This window comes from Sceloporus undulatus, chromosome 1 (genome assembly GCF_019175285.1).
Source record: "Sceloporus undulatus isolate JIND9_A2432 ecotype Alabama chromosome 1, SceUnd_v1.1, whole genome shotgun sequence".
Classification (NCBI taxonomy): domain Eukaryota; kingdom Metazoa; phylum Chordata; class Lepidosauria; order Squamata; family Phrynosomatidae; genus Sceloporus; species Sceloporus undulatus.
In genome coordinates, this window is record NC_056522.1 from 113559461 (window position 1) to 113581128 (window position 21668).

Here is a 21668-nt window from a genome sequence, read left to right on the forward strand (position 1 = left end):
TCTATGCTATATTACATTAGCCAACCTGAGGGTTATTTGAAAGTGTTACTTGGGGTATAAACCCTTACAAAAATCAGTAAAAACAGTCTATCACATATCAAATCATGAGGAATTTTAATTTGATCTTGCTTAATATTTTGGTTCTTGAATTATGGAGCAAGTACTGCAACAAGAACACAAGAAGCTACTGTCTATATGCAGCATATATGGTAAAGCCATTGCCCAAGACTCTGCTGCATTATCAGCTGTGTAACCACAATTTCATGCTTGTCTCTTCCTGTATGCTTTTATTACTGTTTTCAACAGTTCCACTGCATTTCTAGCAGAAACTTTTCTGTACCTTGAGCTGAAGATATTGTAGGTTAGAAGCAACTTTAGTTGTGTCCTGAGTAGACTAGTTTGAACTGGGAGTTACTGGCAAAATAGACTGGTACAATACGCTGGCTTGGGGCGGTGTGGGGGTTTGTTGTTTAGGTGACACACACCCTGCTCCCGCCCCCAAGCCGGTGTCATGCTGTTTGCTCGATCAGACATTTATACGCCGCACTCTGTAGGAGCGCTGAAAAGCCAGCGCTGCAGTAGGAAAGCCACCCTTTTTCCGCCCCCAAAACAAGGGGCATTTTGCCACTTCTTTTTGGGCAAGAAAAACGCTGGATTGGGGCCACGGTGTGTAGTTGCCGCAGCCCCAATGGGCTGTCTGTTCCAGACCTTAATCACAAATAACTGAAGTTCTCTTGGTTCCAATGAGTCTAACTAAGCTCCAAAAGACACTGCAGAAATAATCCAGTCTGAGATTGCTTTAACTGCCCTGATTCAATGCTGCAGAATTCTGGGAACTGTAGTTTTGTGAGACATTTGCCTTTTGCTGTCAGAGAGAGCTCTGGTGCCACAATAAACTACAATTCCCAGAGTTTCCTAGCCCTGAGCCAGGGCAGTTAAAGTGATTAATTCTGCAGTGTGTTTTGGACCTAAGTCTGGATCCTACCCAGGATTTCTTTTTCAAGACTGTGACCTGCATGGGCAAATTAAATAGCAAAAATGTAACTACTTTTGTTTTAGTAAAAATGAAGAGATGATGACCTGGAGATGTGAAGTCATTAAATACACTATATTTATTTTATGTTTTTATGTGAGCCACTTTGGGTCCCAAAGTAGGACCCAAAGTGGCTCACATCAGGAAATAAGTGAAAATCCTCAGTACAATCTTAAAAACAATTAAAATAGTCACAATTGAAACAATATAAAATCATTTAAAAACAGAAATGTTAAAAATAACCCCTTCTCCCAAATAAAAAAGCCTCCCTGGCACAATTATTTTTGTGAGCTGTATAAAAATATTGTGTTACATACCAGTACAAAGTACTTTGCAAAGAGCTAAGGAAGTCTGCTTCATTGACTTTTGCCACTTAAAGCTGTAGTTCTGTATCTGCTTGCCTAAGTCGAAGGTCAGATTCTGAATAGATATGTATAGGATTTCATTGTCTTTCTGGGGATATGTCAACATATCCATTTTGGTCTATTGTGTATGTTGAATTTTATTAGGAAAATAATAGTCAGCCATGATAGTCAATGACCACTTGGTGTCAGTTTATTTTTGCTTCTTCATTTTGTCACTTACGATGTATCACGTATCTATAATATCTTTTACAAATAGCAGATGTTTGTGATTCTGTGACCTGATTATGATTTTTCTAATATTTTATGCTAGTTATAGCATATTGTGCACAATATGTATGAAGATAAAAATGCAGATCATTGAAGAATTAAATTATAGGTGGCTCATGAAGTGCATCATACAATCAATAAAATATAGATTTGCCCCTAAAATTGCCCACTATAGATTGGATGAGCGAGTTTGTGTTCTTCACAAATCCAAAACATCAAAGGAGACACAGTTCTTGGTAAAGTGAGCCGAAAGGACAAGAGAGTCCACGCTGGACAAAAATAGAGAACATTTCATGGTGGTTCATTAATTGCCCAGCACATTTGGAATGAAGAGCTCCATATCTTGACATCAAAGAATGAGTATCCCTTTGGTTGAACATTTTGTTCATAAACAGTGTAAACATAATGAGATTTTTTTCCTCCTGAATAACTTCCCCTTTCTTTTTGATTCTCCTCCAGTGTGGCTTTGTTTTCAGGTTATTAGTTTAGCATATAGATTTGAGGAAAGATGATTGTGGGCTGGCCTAGAATAACTTGGGTGTTGGCGCATTTCTTAGATTGTATGTCATGGGCAGGTTTACTTTATCTATTTTATTGTTTGTATGCACAGCGCTGTGTAAATCTACAGTGCTATATAAATAAAGCAAATAATAATAATAATAATAATAATAATGATAATGATAATGATAATGTTACATGCCTCTAAGTTTTATCCTCGACATCCACAGGTCATATAAAAATCATAATTTTGGACCCAAAATCTGTCCTTGACTTATACATGAGGTCGACTTATAATCGAGTATATACATTAGTTCTTCATAATTGGTCTGTTCATTCTATGTAGGTACTATAAATATGCTATTTGCTATGTAGCAGTTCTGTACAAAGATATCCTGTGCATATTTGAAATTAGTCACTACATTTTTCCAGTGTGGTGGCTGATCTTTTATTCCCTAATGTGGAAATGGTAGCTATGTTTGTAGGAACAGAAATATTAAATTATAGTGATTTGTTCAAGAAAACCATGGGGTACAGTGGCATCGTATGTATTGGGAGCAGTAGGTTGACAAAATAATATTGGCCCTTATTTCAATATCGACCTCCCTCTGAAGAGTCTCCATCATATATATGGCAAAGAGTTTGCACCATAAAAAGCAAAGTCTCTGAAAAGAGAGTGGTGTACCTTCCATATCCTTTAATTCAGCTCTTTTGACTTTGCCATTACCCTGCCATATGATTGTATATTTTAGAATTCCTTTTGGGTATAGTATAAGTAACAGAATATTTTAGAAGCATAAGCCAGAATTGTACTACCGCAGGGATTTTCCTATCTTCTTTTAATTATGTCCTGCATTCCTTCAGATAGCTTACCTCAGCACCTGTTAAGCTGTTGGAGTATAAAAAATGCTCCCATTTCAAACAGCTTTGAAATACAGGTGTTCTTCAAATGTGAACATCTTGTTGATTATGGAAGTAGGGCTCTAGGGAGTTTTCCAAATGTGTTCAGAACGTGCAATGCCTACATGGCAAAACAAAATATGTGATTTTTACAAAGATGTAAATTTGTGTACCAGCATATACTTGTGCCCTTGGCCATCCCACTGCATTTATGTGTTTGATTAGAGAAATAAAATGAACTTACTATGAAAGACAAATTGCTTTCAGTTGATTTATGCATTTTTATCAATATTTCTATTTAATCTGTACATTCTTATTGCTAGCATCTTGGAATACTATTTTTGATGGAAGGGTGGGATATAATTAGATAAAGGAAGGCATAAGACAATTTTAAAAGCTCCCTTTTGCTCCTCTTAGTATCTCTTGTCTCTATAGCCTTTCTCCATTTCTTAGCCCCATTTACAGCCATCTCTTAGCATTTGCACAGAGGGATTAAAGCTTGATTAACATGTGAAACAAAGAGACTGAAATGTGAAGGGAAGATGCTGCATGCAAGAGAGATTTCTTTGAGAGGAAATTTCTTGGGAGAAAATGTTTCCCAGCTCTTTCAGTTTTGATTTTGAAAGCAGGTGTTTGCTTTGCTTTACTATACTTTGTTCTGGCCTATCATGGAATTGGAATCAATGCGAACTTTTTACTTTTGCCCTTAAGGCTGTGAAAGGACAGAATAGCATTTGGTGGATTAAAAAGGAAAGGCATTCTGCATGCATTCAGAGGCACTCTCATTGTATTCTTGCTGGATATAAAAATAATTGTTGGCTACCATATTGGGGAAAAATAATTGTTGGTGAACTGTGATCCCTAGAGTTGTAATCCAGTGCTCAAACCACTGCACCATGTTTTATTGGTGATAAAGAACTTCGCAGGTACAATGAGAATATTACAAATGCTCATTAGGCAGAGAGTGTGCAGTCCACCTGTGTCAAACTGTAATAACAACAGTACCACACTACACTGTTATAGCACTATTCCACTTTTCTGCTTTGGTTGCCTCCTATTGCATTCTGGGGTTTTTAGTTTAATGAGGCCTCAGAGCTCTGGCTGGGAATTCTAAATGCCCCTCTCTAAAAGCACTATAACAGTGTAGTGCAATAAAGTCATAAATTTGAGCACTGGATTTTGAGGGAGTACTGAAACTTGATCTTCTCAGTCCTTTCATACTGCTGTACCACCTGCATGGTGGTACCATTCAGCGTGAAAAAGAAATAATAGGGAATGGTTGTAGCAGAATTCAATAGATAGCGATTTAATCCTGTGTATGATACTGTTAAAACCAAAAGTTGTTTTTAGCTAGCAAAGAGAAATCTCTGGCTTTGCTTCGCGAACGAAGATTCAGGAAGGACTCATCCCGCGCTTTGTACAAGCGCGTTGGTGACTAAAAAGGCCAATCCGGGACAAACAGGTCCAGTTGCAGAAAGCACAGCGGAAAGTCTCGGGTGATGTTTCCGGGTTGTGGTTCTTTCTGCGTTGTCGTTTCTCTTCGAGACTCGTTCGCCATGAGCTTTCGAAAAAGGCTGCAGCATCGTGGATAGTGCGTCTCCATGCCTCCCGATGCAAGGCCAGGGCGGACCATTGTTGGGGATCAATTTGGCCAAGCCTAAGATGTTGTTTCAGGGAGTCCTTGTATCTCTTCTTTGGGGTGCCTCTCTTACGCTGACCCGTGGTGAGTTCATCATAGAATACTATTTTTGGGAGGCAATGGTCCTTCATCCTAGAAACGTGTCCTGCCCAGCGCAGCTGCATCCTCAATAACATGGCCTCAATGCTGGTGATCCCTGCTTGCTCAAGGACAGCAACATTTGTCACATAGTCAGTCCAGTGTATGTTTAGAATTGTGCGTAAACAGCGCTGGTGAAAGCGTTCAAGGAATCGTGGGTGTTGGCGATAGGTGACCCATGTTTCAGACCCATAATAATAATAATAATAATAATAATAATAATAATAATAATAATAATAATAATAATATTTATTTATTTATTTATTTGTATACCGCCCTCTGGCAAACCAATCCGGGCGGTTAACAACAGTAAAATATAGAATATGACAATTAAAAACACTTTATCCCTCCCCCCCTTAAGACAGTATTAAACAGTATAACATATTAAAAACACAATACAAGCATAAAACCAGCAGTTAAAACTAAAAACCCTGATAAAGGAGAATAGACAGTACAATGGCTCTATACACACTGATTTTTGTGCTTCGCCTCAAGTGTTTGTTACTCCAGACTCTTTTGTGAAGCCTTCCGAATGCACTATATGCCTTTGCCAGTCTGTGATCAATCTCTTTATCAATCTTGGCATCTGAGGAGAGGATGCTTCTCAGGTAGGTGAACTGCTGGACGGACTTAAGCACAGATGTGCCTACAGTGATGTGGCAGTGTTCTTCCTGAGGTGCCGGCTGGTAGAGAACTTCCGCAAAACAAGATGTTAGGTGCTGCAGAGCTGCTTCCGTATGGGCAACGAGGGCAGCATCGTCAGCAAAAAGCATATGACACAACAACCGATGAAGAAGGAATTGGACATAGCTCCCACTTTGGAAGAAACTGTTAAGGCCATACAGCAGATGAAAAATGGCAAGGCTGCCGGGATTGATGGAATTCCATTTGAAGCTTGGAAACATGGAGGTCATGTACTCCATGCTAAACTCCATGAGCTCCTTGTGAGTTGCTGGGGAAAAGGCGAACTGCCATCAGATCTCCGAGATGCAGTCATCATCACCCTGTACAAGAAAAAAGGAACAAAATCGGATTGCTCAAACTATCGAGGTATAACACTGCTCTCCATTGCTGGAAAAATCCTTGCAAGGATACTCCTGAACAGATTAGTCCCTGCTATTGCAGAAGAACTTCTCCCTGAAAACCAATGCGGCTTTAGAGCTAATAGGAACACTACAGACATGGTATTTGCCCTTAGACAACTGCAAGAGAAATGTAGAGAGCAGAACAAAGGACTCTATAACATTTGTCATCCTCACCAAAGGCTTCGACACTGTGAGTAGAAAAGGTCTGTGGCAGATCCTGGAACGACTAGGATGCCCCCTGCCCCAAATTCCTCAAAATGATCATCCTGCTACACGAAGGCCAGCAAGGTCAAGTCAGATATGGCGACGCTCTCTCGGAGCCCTTTCTGATAACAAGGTTGTGTTCTCGCTCCAACTCTATTTACAATCTTCTTCAGCATGATGCTCCAAAGGGCTACGGCAGATCTCAAAGAGGAAGACGGCATTTATATACGCTACCGTACTGATGGTAGCCTGTTTAACTTAAGCCGCCTGAGGGCCCGCACTAAGACTCTAAACTATCTAGTCCCTGAGCTGCTTTTTGCTGACAAGCAAAGAGAAATAGTTCATTTAAAACTTGATATGTTGGTACTGGAGTGCTTTACTTTAGAATTATACATTGTTGTAAATTAATTTGTGAAAATAGGTGTTTTTAAAACAACAACAACAAAGAATCAAGTGTCGGGTCATATTTTTCTGTAGAATGTGTCTCAAGACATACTAACATAACCTGTGGGGTGCATGAAGATGGGTAAGAAAAAGCATACTGTCAATGTTGACATAGGGCAGTTTCATCCTCCACTATTGGGATAGCAAGGAGATCAGTGTGATCTCTTGTCAAGTTCTTGTAACAGCTTTTTGGGAACAGATTTCTGCTCATCAAATAAGAGAATCAGGCATTATCTCATTTCAGTTTCGCACTTCTTATAAAGACCATAGTATCAAGGGGAAAAGTGAAAGGCAGACTCTTAATGGCATTCAGCTAACCATTTTCATAACATGTCGGTTCTTCACAAATCTGAAAAGGACATGCCATAAACACCACATGCTGTGGTTGCATCACTAATTTATGATAGTAATAAGGTCAAGGCATTAGAGAGCAGGCTATATTATTCTTCCATCCTATTTATTTCATCAGATCAATATGAAAGCAAATGTTTTGGGAGATTTGATAACCTGTTCAATTGCGGGTTTGAATGTGGATGTGGTACAAATTACTAAAGCAATTTGTAATTCATCTGTATCACTGTCATGGATGTCTTTCACTGTATAAGAAGGTTGTTCCAGCCCGCTCTAACCAGATGTTCTCTGGATAACAGCTCCTGACCCTTCTAGATAGCCATGTTGGCTGGGGATAAAAAGAGTTGTATCCACATTTGAAGGACAAGTCTGGTTGGGGAAGGCTACTGTAAAACTACTCAGTCTGTACTTATTTAGTTTGATAATCTGCATATAAGAACTCATACAGGGGAGAGGTGTTTACCTCCCTACCTCCTTTTTTTGGAATTTAAAAAAATTGTAGAGGGAATCTTTTGTTAGGTGAATGAACAATTTAATCTCCCTCCCTCTTCAACAACATGTTGTGCTCCAAGGGCACTCTTTACAATATGGTACATATTTTCTATTAGCAGCATCTCAGCAATGTATCTTTTTCAGAAATATCAGCAGAAGTGGATATGCCATTTCTTGCTCTTTGGAGAAGTGAAGTTGTGTTAAGCTGACGCTCCAGAGGGAACACTTTCCTCAGCTTTCCATAATTTTTTAACTGCTGGTTGCATAGAAAAGGAAACAGTGTTCTATGCATGTTTTGTCTTTCATTACAATTAAAGTCAGTAAAATACTCCCCTTGGTTACAGATTAAAGAAACACATATATGCAAGAAATGTGAAGAATCTCAAAACTCTTTTTGCTATATTTCTTGTTCTACAAATATAACTGAATCACATTTTTCTTGGATGCCATAGTTGTTTGAAGTTCTTGGAATTACTAAAACTATTTCATTGGGACTTGGTGTGGAGTTAAATACACCCTCCAGTCCACGTAAATATCATTCTGTGAACACACATTGGTTAAATGGGCTTGATTTTCCACAGAATATTTTGTGGTCTTTCTGAAAACCTTGTGCCAGGCATCCTCTGACTTTCCTGCATTTGAAGTTCCAAATTGAAATAGTTTGAAATTAGTGAATAAAGCCTTTGAACCCTATTTAAACTGGATTTATGTGAGTGTAATGTAATTTTTTGTTGTTGTTCAGGCGGAATATGTACAACTTGTTACTGAACTTCGAATGACAAGAGCCATTCAGCCACAGATAAATGCTTTTCTGCAAGGCTTCCATATGTTCATTCCACCATCTCTGATACAACTATTTGATGAGTATGAACTGGTAAGCAAATTGGAGCATTCACAGTGATAGAACAGCCTTTGATTCCTGTTAGTGTAGAGGAAACAGAAACTAGTGACTTGGAAAGACTAATTTTTTAAACTTGCAGAGGGTTTCATTTTAAAATTTTGTTGGAGGCAGGTAGGACATTTTGTGTGATAATATCTTTTTATTTGAAGGTCCAGGAGTTGATTTACTATATGACTCAATTTTCTGTATCCAGTAATTGGAAGGTGTCACTTTGGTTTGAAATTTGTACTGTTTGATTACAGTTTTTGAAACAGTATTGAAACCTTTTTTTTTTAAAAAAAAGAGAAACAGATTAATATGAAATCAGATTAACACTGAATTGGTTTGAAATCAAAATTGGGAGTGGTGTATCTGTCTTCCTCTGTATATTGGTTTTGTGCCTTCTTTTTGCAAGGAACTGCTGCTTTCAGGCATGCCGGAAATTGATGTGAGTGATTGGACGAAAAATACAGAATACACAAGTGGTTATGAAAAAGATGACCCAGTTATTCAGGTAATATCTCCATGGGATGTATGCAGACAATTATGAATTTCAGAGATTTGCTTTTTCTAGGCTTGAAACAAAACTCCTTAAGACTCTGGTATCTTGGGAATGGACATAATAGAGTTGTTTGAGTCAAGTGGAAATTAATTTCCATTACTTATGTTCATCTTTTGCAACATGTTCATTTCTATGCATAAAAGATTCTTATAGCACTTTTTAGACTAACTGAATGAAAGAAGTTGGTAGCATAAGCTTTTGTACACTTAGGTCTACTTCCTCAAATGCACGTACACTATTCATTTCTGGTTTGTATTGAATATTCAACAAAAAGCTAAGCTGATTTCTTTTTCATCTAGTGGTTTTGGGAAGTTGTAGAAGAATTAACTCAGGAAGAACGGGTGTTGCTGTTACAGTTTGTCACAGGCAGGTAAGTATCTTTGTTTGTTGTTGCTTTTGAATTTTTTTTAACCTTAATTCACTGCAAATATTTTACTAATACTGTTGAAATATATCACATCATTCAGTTAAATATGTAGCTTCTCATGTGGGTAAGATCTGAAATGTCAAGCAGCTTTTTAATTATATCCGAATAATCTTTGCCATGTGGATGGATCTAATCATCCACCAACTTTTGCAGTTTTGATAGATTAATTATGGATCATATGATTTCTCCAAGTTCTTGGACTTCAAAGCAGTCTTTGTTATAGTTCTTATATTAGCAATTGAATAAACGTGCTTTGGAAGATTTTTGTTGTTGCCCAGTCATATATTTGGCTGATAACATAAGTCATCAAATGAATCACATTTGCTTTGTTGCAGCAAGAATGGCATGAGAAACTTGTGATGTTATCTTAGGCCAGCATTTTCTTACAGCTGTTAATTAAGAAAACTGTTGCCACTTATTCAGTTAGTGAGTTCATCAGAAATTCAATCTATATAATACATACTGTATATACTCGACTATAAGTTGACCTCATGTATAAGTTGAGGGCAAGTTTTGGGGACAAAATTATAAATTGAAGGTAAAACCTAGGGGCATGTAATGAAGGTTATAAAGGACAAAGTAAAGGAAAACAATGCTAAAGAACTTACAAGATTCCAGCAGGCATAAGTATCTGTGCTCATACTAAAGGCTGGATGGATGAGAGATTAGAAGGGGGTCAGTGCTTCCAGGACAGATTAAACTCTTGCCTTTCACTACACACATACACACACACACACACAGAGAGAGAAAGAGTGTTAAAATACAGTACTTACATTACCTGTGGATATGTCGACTCAGGTTTTTTGGATCTATTTTTAACCTAAATTTCTAGACTTATACATGAATATATACAGTAAACTAAGAATTTCCAGCATGTTTTTTTTTCCCTTTTTCTTTTTGGCCACTAAGGTTAGAACAGAGGAAGAAAGAGGCCATACACTGTGGATGAATGTAGGCTAGAACTTAATCAGATAGTAGCTTCCAAGACCTTGAAGCTCAAATAGAAGTAGACCATTTTTCCAAAGCAAAGGGATCTTGCAGTGCCATTGAGACTTACTCAAAGAAATAAGTTCGTAGTTTGAGTTTTCATAGACTCAGTTTATAAAAACTCATGCTACCAGCTTATTTCTTTCAGTTAGTTTCAAAGATATTACAAGATTCCTTTGCATATTGATTTTCCAGATGAACACAGCTATGTCTTTGCATTTTTTCAAAGGTCTTATAAGACATTCCCTGTAGTATGGTATGCAGGATCAACCACACTTGTTCCCAGCCTTCACAGTGCCTCAACCCACATCAAATTAAGTTATAAAAGATAATGATAAGAAAGCTGTGAAATGAAAGTGTTTTTTGGGGCAACTCAATGAATGTTTGCTATGAGAAAGGCTTAAATCTGGAACCAGGTAGCCAGCAATGAACACAATTAAAAGTCCTTACTCTTTTTGTCTTGAACTTACTGAGTGCTCATAGCAAAAAACACATAGATGATGGCAAATTTGCAAATCTGTATACAGTGGACCCTTGTTATACGCTGGGGTTTGGTCCCAAGATCCCCCATGGATAACAAAAACCATGGATGTTCGAGTCCCATTAAATATGACATAGCAAAATGGTGTCCCTTATAAAAAATGGAAAATCAAGGTTTGATATTTGAAATTTATACTTTTTTTGAACATTTTCAAACCGTGTATGCTTGAATCCGTGTATAAGAAGGGCCGACTGTATTTCTTTTGGGCAGTTCTGGAATGTAACTGGCACAATGGCTTACAATTAAATCCATTTGAGTATTCAGATTTATCAATTCTAAATTTGTTGTTACAATATTAATTAGATCTTCTAAGACATCTAGGATTAGTGGTATCTCTACATCTGGATTTCTTCTCTCTTCTTACCTTATGGCTCCACTTTAGGTACCTTTTAGAACAACAGAGGTGTCACTTTGGTTTGACAGATACAGTATAAATTAATGAACAAAATTGAGGTAATTTGGCATCTTTTATGCATGACAGATCTTGAGGTGAGCATGCCATTACATGATGCCTGAGATTAAGTCTAGGCTATGAGGTGAAATAGAGGTTATGAGGTAAAACAAACAGAGTCTCTTTTCTTTGTCATAGGTTTGCTTTAGCAAAATCAGACCTTTGACCAATCATTAATTTTCACTATCAGGATTTGCTGAGACATTGAAAGATAAATTCTGTCATAGGTATCTAGCCCTGATTGGGAGTCAGAGGTTAAGATGCTTGCAACAGGTGTCAAATTGATGGTGACATCTCTGTGTTACTGTTGTTTATTTATCTACTTCCATCAACAGCTTGACTATGATCTATTAAGCATTATCAGTTAATTTTCCTTGTAGAAACTTCTAATGGCGTTAAAGAGAGCTACCACCAGTTATAATGCAATACAATACAATACGACATTACATCTAGTGAAAATGAAATAACTTTCTGACAATTAGGGCCAAACTATCCTAGGTGCATTATTTATCAGTTCTTTTTAAGGACAAGAACTCAGAGATCAAAAACAGTGTTGTTATAATTTCCATTTAAATATGAAAGGTACATCTGGTTATTTTTGGGTAAGGTTATCTGTGGGGTCATTTCTTATATACGGCTTAATGGAGAACAGAGTTTCTATCAGTTATGAATGAAATTACAGTACACTAGAATTCTAAGAATGTTATAAACTGCCACCACTATGAACTGGCAGATTTAGAGTTGTCTGTGGAGAGGTTTTGCCTTCTTCCTTTTACATGTAATTTAAAATTGTGCTTGAATCCTATTTGTAAGTCCCATTTGCTCATTGTCATTTATGTATAAAATATTTTGCTTGATATTTGTCAAGCCTGACTTTCCATAACCCTGTTAAATTGCTCTCTAAAAGCCACGTATGTGTATATTTAATGAGGAATTGTGTTCAAATATGGTATTAGCTGTTTGACTGTCTTATTTTTAGACTTTGGATTATAAATTTCTGCTAAAACCTGAGTAAATGTTTAGTGCCACTTGAGTGAAAACCAAATATTCTTTTTTCTGCCAGAGACTGTCAAATTAATTTTATTGATCTAGTAAAACAAATAATGATGATAGGTGTTATTTCTCAGGCATCCTCTAAGTGTATTTTGCATTCTTCATGTTTTTAATTCTAGTTTTATCATGTACACTGAGAGTACCAGTATATTTTCTTACATTTCCATGGTGGATGAAGTAGAGTAGATGCTAAGTTAAATTTGTTAGTAAATTTCTTTGTTTTTAAAGGTATGAATTTTATCTTAAGTTTCTGTCTTCTTACTGTAAGACAACTGCCAGCCCTTTTTTAAAAAGAGATTTTCTTGTATGGGTATGGGTAGGAAATTTATTCAGATAAATTAAAAAAATCTATTTTCTCCTGGGCTACATCCCATAGGGCCAAGTGAGATTACATGTAGGGCCATGGGGGCAGAGCCACCACTTCTGTTAAAGTCTACCAACTCTTTCTGTCAATTTGATTGATTTTAATTTTGAGAGAGAAATGGGAAGCCGTTATGTTAGGATCACCACCTCTTTCTGTCTCATTCACACACAGAGGGATGCCTTCTCAAAGCTTGGCTGGGTATAGGCTATCTTCTTCTCCTGTTGAGGGTGGGAGGAGGCTGTCCTCTCCACACCTGAATAAGGAAAAAACTTTCAGAAGCTCAGAACTGATCAGATCAAGACTTGAAAATTGTAATTATCTCCTTGCTGGGGTACCATATGGTTGTTTGGGCAGGGAATTCATTTGAAACGTCCAGCCAGCAAATCATGCCGATACTTCCCAACAAAAAGTCCTGAAAATATTATTGCTGACCAGCACTGATATAAGATATGGTCTGGTTAACCAATGGTTATTTTTATTGTAAAGTTGGTTTGCTTTTCTGTTATGACACCTTGTAATTTATATACAAATTTCATAAGTTGGCTACTCAGCTATAAAATTAATATTACAGACCCCCTTTATTATTGCTAAGGGAAAGAAACTGATTTTGTTGCAAGACCAGATGGTGTAGTTTATGTTTTGGTTCCCTTAGGCCCCCAGCTAGTTGCCAGCCATGTACTAAACACAAGAGAAATCTGATCATGCTGTGTGCAACTGATGGGAATAAGGAAAGAGGACTTATAGAACTAGAGCATACATGAGGCTGCTTGGGTGTACTGTAATTTGAAATGTGTTAAGAGATGTTGCAGATCTTTGCCTAATGATGTATGTATATTCACATATATGGATAGTTTAAGCAGCCCTATAAACTAAAGAAAATGAGAGAATATAGGGTTTTAGGAGCAATCCAATATGACTTCGGATTCTTCTTCATTTATGTTACCTGAACAGTTTTTTTCTTACATTTTGAAAGTCATTCCTGTGCATGTGAGGAGAAGATAGTCATCTGGGCCACTCTTTCAGGGAATAATGAAGGTCCATCCTCTTATCAAACTTTGGTGTGAATGAACATATGTGAGTGAATTGGCCTAGGGAGAATGTGTGGAATATTTCTGTATACAGAGATCCAACCATCCCCTCAGTGAGACTTGGAGGATGGGGCGAGTGGCTGATGTAATAGGTGGCTGATGTAAGACTGCCAGCAGTCTTGTCTGATTGTGATGATTATATGATATTGGAGTAATATTTTGAATGGGGAGGTACAGCAGTATGGTGTACTGGTTTGAACCTTGGACTATGATTCTGGAGACCAGGCTGGGCCATGTAAAGCCACTGGGTGACCTTGAGCAAATCATAGAGTTTCAGCCTCAGAGGATGGCAATGACACCCTACCCCACCCCGAAAAAGCTTGCCAAGAAAATCCCATGATAGGGTCACCATAAGTCACAAATGACTTGAAAGCACACAGCAACAACATCTTAACATGCTCCTAAAGATGTTGAAATTGTGTATAGTAATGTTATGAGTAGGTACAAAATTCATAGTTAGGTCAGGATGTTGTCTGGGTATGACATAGTGCAGAGACTAATAGGCTTGCCACTATTATAGGGACTGTGGCTATAGTGGGGGATGGTGGGTGAGAGTAGCAGGAATTCAGAGAAATAATTGCCAGTAATTTCCTAATTCTGCTCTCATCTCTTAGATATCTGGTTGCTTAGCTACTGGGCCTTCTGGTCCAGATGTTTAATGCCAGGTCAATTTATAAGGAAACTCTTCCATGATTTGACCAAGGATGAAGGTGCTGACCTGGTGTCTGTTGCTTAGGTCTAGATGGGTGAGCTATGGGAGGTTCTGACCCAGCTTTCTCAACTGACTTAGCTTTCCTCTGTACAGGGTTAACCTGAGCTTTAGGGCAAGAGAGTTGCTGTGGCTCATAAAAGCTCTATTTTGCTCTGAGGTAAGGTTTGAATAGCTATCTATCTGAATTAAAAAGATTGCATGTACAGCGCTGTGTAAATTTACAGCGCTTTATAAATAAAGGTTAATAATAATAATGTTGAGACAGAGAGACAGAGAGGGGCAGCTGTTGGTTTATCATTCACCAGCGGCTTCCCCTTCTCACCTCACGGATCTGGTCTCAGGCTCAGTGTTGGAGATCCACCAACATAATAGTACTGGAGATTTTCAACATCCATGCTATACTTGAGCAGACTTGAAGTGGTCTGCTTCAGAATGCCATGACTTCTATGCAAGGGATTGTAGGAGTGTCTCAAAATTTACCTGGCTCCACGTGCAGGGAAGGACACAGTCTCAAATCTTGGTTTCATTCCTCAGTGCAAGAAATGTGGTTTAATGTTAGGAAGTGTTACAAACCTGTTGTTATGATTGGATCACCTCTGGTGAATTTTGATTTCAAGGAAGTAATTCCCCTCAGCTGGGAGAAGGGGAGTTTTATGTTTAAAATAATTTTATTAATTTTCATAACCTTAACATATAGCAGCAATGCTTACCATACATATAACAAAAACAAAAATAAAACAAAGGAAAAGGAAACAAGAACTAGAGAGAGGGAAAAAGAAAAAAGAAAAAACCAATAAAGAGGAAAAGAGAGAAAACCATTACATCTATAAATACATAAAACACCATTACAACATTGACAACAAATAATCTAACATCCCCCTTTAATCTCACCACCTCCCACCCCTTAAAAAAGACTCCTTAACTCTCTCAAACTCTCTTTTATTATTTCTCATCATGTACACTCCTAACAATAAATACAAAGTCACTAAATCTAAATTATCCCAAACTTTTATTGAGTTTCTCTCAGTACTATTACTTACCTACTTCCTTACTACATGTAACTCAAACTCTAATGTCACTGCATTCCCTTATTGACATTTTATGTAATCCATAAATGGACCCCATGTTTCCAAGAAACCCTTCAATTAATTGTTTTTAATCAAATTAGTTATTTTTTTAATTTCTGCTATTTCCATTATTTTGTTCATCCATCCCATAGAGTTTGGTATTTTCTCACTTTTCCAGTAGCTTACATATATTCCCTTGGCTTCTGTGACCATATATTTAATTAAATTACAATGCTTTCTGTTTCATTCGCCGTATTAATCATATTCGGTGAACATAGTTCTTGACCCCGGTTTATCTTCAGTCCCATCTTATGGATCCATTTATTCTTATGGATCCATTTATTAATTTGAAACCAATATTTCTTGGCTTTTTTTTTTTTTTTTTGCAGTCTCACCATACATGAAACAAGGATCCTGTTTGTTTTCTACACTTCCAACAAATGTTGCTTAGCCCTTTATTCATTTTAACCACTTTGTCTGGGGTGATATAACATTTGTATATCATTTTGTACAGATTTTCTTTAAGATTATATGAGCAGTTAAATTTTGAAGCTTTGGTCCAAATACAGCTGGCCCTCTGTATCCACAGATCTTTTATCCACAGATTCAAGCAGCCATGACTTGAAAATATTCAAAATATATATAAATTCAAAATAGGAAACCTTGATTTTGCCATTTTATATAAGGGTCACCATTTTATTATCCATTGTATATATATATAGGACTTGAACATCCACAGATTTTGGTATCCTTGAACCAAATCCCAGTGGATACCAAGGGCCCACTGTACTCTGCAATTGGTTAAACTGTATATTGTATTCTAGATTTTTCTGCCAACGAATCATAAATACCTTAATCCGTTCCTCATTCATTTCGGATTTAAGTAGTAATAGTTCATACAGTTTGCTAATCAGTTGATCATCCATGTCTAATAATTTTTCAAATTCAGATTTTACCTCTTTGTATTGCCAGATATTCAGATCTTCCTTTACTCTTTCTCTCAACTGGTAATAAGCCAACCATTGTAGCTTATTCTGGTAGGGGAGATTTCAAAACAGACCCGGGAGATTCATGGAATCTATGGGATTCCATTAGGCTCTGGGGAGTTTTGAGTGGCTAGAGCTGACAATTTTGTTGTGTCCCTGGTTTCAGTATCAAATCGTGAAGTAGGGCAGGCTGTCACCATGATTGGCCCTGAGTACCCTTTCAGGCACTGTGGGATCCAAGTGGCTCTGCAGTTCACTGCATAACTCTGGGTAATGAGACAGGTGAGATATCTGTTACAGCACTTTTGGAATAGAATTTGTGGTGGAGATGTGTGAGAGCACATAACTATGCTTTATCGTGTTGCTGTGACGGCAGAGCATTAAGTGTACTGTGCTGCCTAGGTTGCATCCTCAGTTATCCAACCAGCAAAGCTCTTGTGCCAACTTGCTTACTGTTATCTACCTCAAGAAATATACTGGTATGCTCGGAGATCAGTTACAATGCATTTGCTAGGCATTTTGAGGACAAAGCCACACATAGACTCAGTGACTTTGAAACCAAGATTGTGATAAGTCCAGAAGTAAGATGTGCTACCTGACTTTGTGGGATAAGTTTCAGTTGATTGTAGCCACAGGATGTGATGTGGCTAGCCAAATACCTGCTTCAGCTATATTCAACTTGGCCTATTTTAAAGTTACAGTAGCTGGGCTGGTGCCCAGCTAACCTGTATCTATGGTGGTCTGGATTTGGATTACAGTGGTATTCGCTGGGGTTAAGGACTCAGGACCCCTGTGAAAGTGGAAAAATCTCAAATAAACACCTCTCTAGGAATCTCTATGTCCTCCAGTGCAACTATATGGCTGGAGGACCTACACATGCTAGAGAAGTGTTTTTTCAATTAATCTCTAGGGTTCCAGCACAACTCTATGGTCAACTTCAAGCAGAATTGTGCTGGAGAACCAAGAGGTTCCTACAGAGAACATATTAATGAAATCAACAAATAATCAAATCCACAAAAGTCAAAGCAGCAAATTTGGAGGGTCAACTGTAATCAACTGAGATTGAATCCTGATGAGAGACCTTCTGGGTAGATGCAACTAGTGCAGCCAGGCTGTTTAGTAGGCCTTCAAACGTGCACATATACACTTGACTGTCCATATCTACAGATTCTGTATCCAAAATCCAAACCTTGATTTTGCCATTTTATATATGCCATTTTATTACACCTTTGTATATAATGAGACTTGAGAAGCCACGGATTTTGGTAGCCACGGGAAGTCCTGAAACCAAATCCCAGATGATTCCAAGGGCCCACTGTACGTACTTTTATTTTGAACTATTTTGGGATTTCTTTTAAAATGAAAATCTGTATATAAACATTTGACAATGAATGAGTGAATATGGAAACAACAAACATCTGTATTGGGTATGGATTGCTATTTATTGCTTCACCTGTGTGGTGTTCAAATGCAACACGTTATTCTTTTTGGGTTTTTTTTTGTAGCCAATAGTTGTTCGTTGCACTCATTTTAACAGTTTTACTAGAAGCTAAAATGAGAACTTTAGCTCTGTGTAAAAGTAGAGGCACTTCTTTACGTAGTAGTAATTTCCTGTTTGTGATTTTCTGACATTTATGTAACCTGATAGGCTGCCAAATACCATTTGTATAGTGGGGAAATGGTTTCAGTTTGACCTGTATGTGATGAGGAATGTGCAGGGTTGCCAACAAAAGTAGCAATCTTGCTACATTCTCTCTTCTCTCTGCTGGAACAATTTGTTATGGAGAAGTATGACATGACCGTATCACGTTGTTTGTTCCTACACACCTCTACTCTGGTTCTGAAAATAGTCTGTAATGGGGAAGAGGCTGGGAAAACACCTCTGTAATTTTATCCATAGTAATTACCAAAAGGGTAGCAAGACAGACTCTGGCAGCAAAAACAGGGGTTGTAAGACACTTCTGTTTTGTTTTTATTGATTGTAACATTACATTGCATGATTCTGTAGCTACACATCAATGGAGGAGATGAAGGGAAAGTTGCTTGCAACACAATTCATCACCATATCTAGCTTTGTTCTTACCATTCAGCTTTTTGTTTGTTTGTTTTCTTGCAGAGATATGTAGGAGGAGAACTGGTATGAGATTTTGGTTCTGCATTTTTCTTTTCTGTTTCATATAAAATTAAATTCCTTAATTGTCTCCACATGGAAAAATTTCATATTAGTTAATATGAATCTTGCATAAAAAGAAATCTTAGTGAAGATGATAGGGATTGAAGCACCTGTCTAGGTCATATGTAACTTACATACAGTGGTCCCTTCCCTTATGTGGGGGATCTGTTCCGGACCCACCCCCCGTAAGTGAAATTCCGTGGTGCGCCATTAGTTTTTCCGCTGTGGCTTCTAGCATATTCTGGAAAACGCATAAGACACTCCTACATATGGCGCGGAGACACTGTATTATCATTCATTCATTCTCTTCACAGCTTTGTATTGTGGCACAATGTTTTCACTCTTTCAGCATAATTTTTAACAAAAGAGATCGGTACTTCCTGATGAAATATCTATGTATCAGTAGAAGTAATCATGTATGTGAATAATTGCCTTAAAGATATTTGCAATCTCCCTAATCTTATCTGTAAATGTTTCCAGTTCCAGAGTACCACATGGTGGCTTTGCCCATATAATGGGTGGTAGTGGATTGCAAAATTTTACAATTGCTGCTGTGCCATATACACCGAACCTTCTGCCTACATCAAGCACATGGTAGGTTAAATAGCTTCTGTTGCATGCATAAAAACATAACATTTTATTGTTTTTCTTAGGGGAGGGAGGAAGGAAGGAGAAGTCCTTTTAGAGGAGAGGCATGCCTTTGCATAACCTCATCAAGGAAATTCCCTTGGCCAGTATAATTAACCAGTGTAGAACAGGCTGCTGTAGTCACAAACTATAGGTGTTCCAATTATTTCTTCCATGGTGTTGAAAAAAGAAATTCTAAGCACTGTGTTATAATTCTTATGGAAGGCAATGTAGCATCACTAAATGACACTTCATGTTAAATTACTATATTGCTTTTTACTTGAAGCCAAAAGGAAACTATTTTTCTAGAGAACATCTGAATACTAAAGGGGACTGCAATGCAGCAGTGTTCTCTCCCTGTGTATTTCATTTCAAAGAGTTTTGGCTATGAATGCAGATTGTGGCATCACATTAATTATCTTAAATAAAACAAATGTTTATACCCAGATGTTATATATATACAGTATCTTTTAACAGGTTTCCATTTTCCCCAATTTTAGCATCAACATGCTGAAGCTCCCTGAGTATCCAAACAAAGAGACCCTTAAGGACAGGCTTCTTGTGGCATTACATTGTGGCAGCTATGGTTATACAATGGCATAATGAAGACAGATGATGCCTCTGGTTACTGATGTGCAATTCAGAGCAGCATAAGTAATTTAGTAACCTGTCAATAGAAGGGTGCTGATGACTGGAAAACAGTCTTGATTTTGCAATCCACAGGTAGGGTTCATTTCCACAAGTTGCAAAGGACACAACCATTTCTTCTTCTCATATGTCATCCTGAGTTTGAGACATTGTTCCTTGGTACGAATTAAAAGTACATTGTTCCTGTTTCATGGTATGAATTAAAAGTACATTGCTTTAAAATGATAGTCCTGTATTAAAAATTGCATTCATCTGTCTCCCTCTTATTAGAGGTCCCCCACTTTGAAATATGACTCTAATTCCACTCCACTTGCCTTTCCACTCAAAGACCATTTACTGCTAATGAAGACTCCAGTCCAACACAATGGATCATATGATGGGTCAAGGTTTTTCAGGACATGACCACAAGGAACTTTGAATGCTGCCTCTGAATTGCTAGTTTGTTTGATTTATATGTATGTGAACTGCTTGTCCTATGGCCTTGCCTATAGACACAATTAAACAGACTATTAATTAACCACTGTAAATTAATCCAGTCATTTCCATTGAAGAAATGAGGCAAGTTGGGAATTGATGTGAGGTTGCAGCCATGTATCTTATTGCATGCAATAAGTGGGGTTTATTTATTTATTTTTCTCTCCAAGCCATTGTATAAAGTTTGAAATAAGTATACAAAATGCCAGATGTGATGTATTTTTCCCATTTAATTTTAACAGAAAAATGACAAAAGAGTTTTTTAAAAGCTTTATAGTATTTTAATATCTGCCTAAACATTTTAAAAAGTTTATTCCTTAGTTGAATACTGGGGAAAAATAAGATAATTTGTATTATAAATTTCATATGTGTGATCTGTTCAAACACCACTGAAGTGTTTGTGACTTCACAGTCCTTCAAAGTTTGTATATATTTTAGAGGAATAAATCCTTTTATTTGGGATATATACTTTGTCATGCCTGAGCTGTATGAAAAGTATGTGTTAAAATTATATATTTTATTGTAATTTAACTGTTGACCAGATATGTTTGGTGGTAGTTTTTATGTTGGTTCTAATGCTTTATGAAGATACATGATGCTTATTTAACTATGAAAAGTGTGATAGGCTTTAATTGGGAAATATATTAAGCCCAGGATCAAACTATTTTCTTTTATATCAATGCTAAAATGTATTTTTCAGGAATTATTTTCCTTGGGAATTACTGTCCATCAAAAACCCTGGTGCTAGAAGCTAAAACAATTCATCACACATACCTTTCACGATGAATTTCTTATTTTTCTATAAACTGTGATACCAGTATACACCAGTGGAGACTAGAAAAGACTTCTTACAGTTGTGGTGAATGGCTCAAATTAAATGTCCAATCAGTGTATTGCTGCTTTTTGGGGTGGAAAAAGGGCACCCTTGCTGCTGCCACCAGTTCAACTTTTTGGCATTTCAACCCATGTGAACACTGCGCTGCGCTGTTGAAATGCTATGAAGCCGCTGCATGTGTGGTCAGCCATGCGGCTTCCTGGCAGCATGGGGGTGGCATCACAGTGTGCAGCATCTAAACACCACGCTCAGATGACACCCCCAACCCGGGGCTTACTGCTTGCTTGTTTTGATGTCTGTAGCAGCATAGTCAGTGGCTGTGTTTGGACATCACAATAACATCACATGATTTATCCAAAGTTGCTCATAATAATATT

The 21668-nt window shown here is 37.5% G+C and overlaps 1 protein-coding gene across 6 annotated transcripts in view; it reads left to right on the top strand.

Moving 5' to 3' along the window:
* Nucleotides 1–20922, top strand: part of HACE1 (HECT domain and ankyrin repeat containing E3 ubiquitin protein ligase 1) — a 57590-nt gene extending 36668 nt beyond the window's left edge. For 4 of the 6 annotated variants that reach the window (XM_042480569.1, XM_042480586.1, XM_042480581.1 and 1 more), the window contains 5 exons: nt 8159–8290; nt 8712–8810; nt 9158–9228; nt 19188–19301; nt 19835–20922. In XM_042480569.1, coding sequence (XP_042336503.1) covers nt 8159–8290; nt 8712–8810; nt 9158–9228; nt 19188–19301; nt 19835–19937 — 519 coding nt within the window. In that variant the 3' untranslated portion in view covers nt 19938–20922. Of the gene's footprint in view, nt 1–8158; nt 8291–8711; nt 8811–9157; nt 9229–19187; nt 19302–19834 lie in introns of those variants that run through there. The other 2 variants (XR_006105113.1, XM_042480587.1) reach the window with 2 other exon arrangements.
* The last annotated feature ends 746 nt before the right edge of the window (nt 20923–21668 follow it).